This window comes from Ochlerotatus camptorhynchus, unplaced genomic scaffold (genome assembly GCF_037179485.1).
Source record: "Ochlerotatus camptorhynchus isolate MF236.1 unplaced genomic scaffold, CSIRO-AGI_Acam_v1.1 ptg000306l, whole genome shotgun sequence".
NCBI lineage: Eukaryota > Metazoa > Arthropoda > Insecta > Diptera > Culicidae > Ochlerotatus > Ochlerotatus camptorhynchus.
The window spans coordinates 1,974,254-1,977,429 of NW_027040794.1; the positions used below are offsets into that span (position 1 = coordinate 1,974,254).

Genomic DNA, 3,176 nt, shown 5'->3' on the forward strand with positions numbered 1-3,176 from the left:
TCTAGCAAATTTAGAACATGTCGTCTTTTCCGACCTTTGCCAGCATATGGTTAGCTAGTGGTAGGTACTTTTCGGTCTTGCACGATGGATCCTGTTGCTGGTTGCAATTATACGTGCATTGGAATTTGTAATGTCCCTGTATCCTTATTATTGTCGGCTCTATTCAGGCCGAATGATCTCGGAATTAGACCATGGTCTCGTAGCGCTTGTTAGATTGCTCGTTAGGATGTGTCCATTGAAATTGTCATGGCTCGGTTCAATTAACTCATTTACACGGTACGCTTTCTTTCGTTAAGTATCTGTTGCATGCTTTGAGTTGGACAGCAGTCTAGAGCACGTTACATGGATGCAGGATAAGAGCATTTACCAAATTTTGGAAAGTATGTATCCATAACCATGGAATAAGCATATTTTATTAAGAGAAGCACAAATATTTTCCTGAATCAATTTATTTCATCAATAGCTCACATTTTATATCGATTTTCTTGTACTAATAGTTTCAGATATACAGTCTTGCAAAAAATCCACATTTGAAAGAGGTTGTTTTAAATCGGCTCTACATTGCAAAACTTAGTTTATCAAATAGAATAGCCGAGTACTCCAGCATTTTCCAAAGAATTGATCATAGTTCTACATCGGCCATCGGTAGTCCTCTAACTCCTAAACCAGTCACCTTAAAGGTAGCTCCAGCGAGAGGTCCTTGTGTTTCTACAAAAGGTCGCTTAGCCGTTGTGACGAACAGTTCGTCCAAATTAGGTCCCCCGAAGGCAACAGATGTCACCTGTTTAGCAGGAATTTTGATCTCCTGCAGAACTTCACCACTACAAAAATACAGATAAAATACCAGTTTAAAAAGTGCTTCAATTCAATAATATCACCGTACCTTGGGCTGATCTTTAAAACTTTGGAGCCATGAAAGACTGCCAAGTAAAGATTTCCATCTGTGTCAATGGTCATACCATCAGGGCCATCCTTAGGTTCTTTGTTCGTCACAGACATGTCAAGTAAAACTTTTCCATTGCCTGAAATTACAAATAAATGAAATCCAACACGCTCAAGAATCGACAGTAAATTCCACTCACTCAAATTGCCTTCCTCGTCGAAATCAAATTCCTGCACGGAGTACGCTCCAGTGTCGGCGTAGTAGAATTTTTTGGTCTTTTCATTCCATGCAAGCCCGTTGGAAATGAAAACTTTATCGAACTGCTCAACAAATTCACCTTTCTTTGCGTCATATCTGTAAAACTTGCCGGAATTCTCTTCAAATGGATTTCCACAGTGCTCTGCTCTTAATGTACCAGCGAACAGACGCCCCTTGAAATCTGCCTTGCCATCATTGATGCGGTTTTCCTTATCACCGAGATCGGCAATGACTTTTACAATTTTCGCCTTGTCAGAAACTCCATCCCAGCTAATCAATACAACTCGGGATCCATCGGCCACCACGAACTCGTTGCTTCTGCCCTTCACGGGGATGATAAACGATGTCCACGTGCAGCCCTCTGATTTGAATTTTGCTTCAGTAATGTAGCACTCAATTTATATCACCATTGGATACCTACCAACCGAAGCATGATAAACTTTGTTCTTCTGATAGTCTAACCGGTGGATCGTTGCTTCGAACAAATTTACAAAGTACAAACTTTGCGTCTTGATATCCCAATGGGGCCCTTCACCCAGGTCCAGTTTAGGGCAAGGAATCTCTTCCACTTTGTACCATGCCATTGCGAGTCGGCTTCCGATTTACTGTATGAAACGATACGTACAAATGCAGTCCATCGCTTGACGTTGTTTTTATATATCATATTGTAATTGAAAATGAGATAAGATAATATTCCAAGCGCAACAGTGACAATATGCTTAGAGTAAACAATTGACTTTGCATCGATTAGGAATACCATTGAACTAGCAACAAACATCAATGGTTTCCTTCTTCATATTCTGCCAGGTTTACGGACTGTTCAGTTTATAAAACGGACATCAAAAATTGTCTGTAACTTTGTCAGTTTACGTTATATCCGTATTGTTTATTCGGAATACACAGATTATGATCCAAAAAATTGCATTTACAACATTTAAAAAAAATCTATGTTTCCATCTCGTGTAAACGATGAAAGATTTTTTCCATATACGATGTACATATACGTCAAAAATCTTATCCTTTACACTTTTCAGAGCACTGTGTTAAGTTGAGTGTTGACTGATTTAAACGGTCGTTTACGTCGTTTTATAACATTTCTTAACGTCGTTTGCACCGCTCAGTCGCAATTTGCACGGTACGGTTTAACTATTTCTCAAACAAAGGATACAACTTATATAACTAATTCAAATCACTTATGTTTTAAGTTAAAGGTTAGGTCTGTGCGCCGGTCCTTACATCGGCGGCGTAAAAACTATTTTTGCCTCTGCGGCGGCGGCATGGCGACGTGACGCCGTGGACTTTGATCGGCGTGCATCGGCGTATCACTATAGTGGCTGTCAAAATGTCACATTTCAAAGTTGAATGTAAACAACAATATTGTATTACTGTATATGTGACTTGTTGCAGATAATTCCATTTTAAATTTGATGCCGAAATCACCTTCAAAACATTTCGGAATAGTATCGGAACTATTTCTTAAAGCGGTTTTTCAGTAATTAAAACCATCCCGTATTAAATAGCCTATTGAGAAGGGATGGTCAGGTACGGGCATTTTTACCCGAAACCCGACCCGTAACGGGGTCGGTTGGATACGAGTATGCAAGTTAATAAATTTTCAGATTCGGGTCGGATACGGTTAAACAACAAACGTGTAATAGACGGGTACGGATATTTCTTGCATCCAGGCTTGCTTCCACTCACTTGATATTAAAAAAAAATATTTTCTGTATTTTTAAATCATTCGACGTTATAATGATATTTTGTACTTGTAAGATACGAGAAGATGTTGAAAGGCAAGTATCTGCCACATAAAACCTTTCATTTTCACTTCCAGAGTGTTACTATCAACGATTTTATGATTCGTGAGCGTTCACTCAGAGTGAGCGCTCGTGAGTCGTAAAATCGCTGATTGTGACTATCTCAAAGCGAATTTGACAGGTTTTATGTGTCAAACACTTGCTTTTCAAGTTCTTCTTGTATCTAATAAGTACAAAATATCATTATAACATCTAATGAATTCAAAATTCTGAATTTT

At 38.8% G+C, this 3,176-nt stretch overlaps 1 protein-coding gene across 1 annotated transcript; it reads right to left on the reverse strand.

The window, feature by feature from the left end:
• Nucleotides 1-618: 618 nt before the first annotated feature.
• Nucleotides 619-1,750, reverse strand: LOC135707269 (regucalcin-like). Its single transcript, XM_065229062.1, has 4 exons — nt 1,563-1,750; nt 1,083-1,502; nt 884-1,022; nt 619-821 (listed from the first exon to the last, which is right to left on the reverse strand). The coding sequence occupies exons 1-4, from the start codon at nt 1,723-1,725 to the stop codon at nt 623-625; spliced, it is 921 nt and encodes a 306-aa protein (XP_065085134.1). The 5' UTR covers nt 1,726-1,750; the 3' UTR covers nt 619-622.
• Between the last annotated feature and the right edge of the window lie 1,426 nt (nt 1,751-3,176).

What these genes read in the sequence shown, in the direction of transcription:
- LOC135707269 (XM_065229062.1), bottom strand. Translation starts at nt 1,725, where the DNA reads ATGGCATGGTACAAAGTGGAAGAGATTCCTTGCCCTAAACTGGACCTG. An exon ending in AGTTTATCATGCTTCGGTTG is followed by an intron (nt 1,503 to 1,562) that starts GTAGGTATCCAA and finishes AATTCAAATCAG; the next exon opens with AGGGCTGCACGTGGACATCG. An exon ending in GTTTTAAAGATCAGCCCAAG is followed by an intron (nt 822 to 883) that starts GTACGGTGATAT and finishes GTATTTTTGTAG; the next exon opens with TGGTGAAGTTCTGCAGGAGA.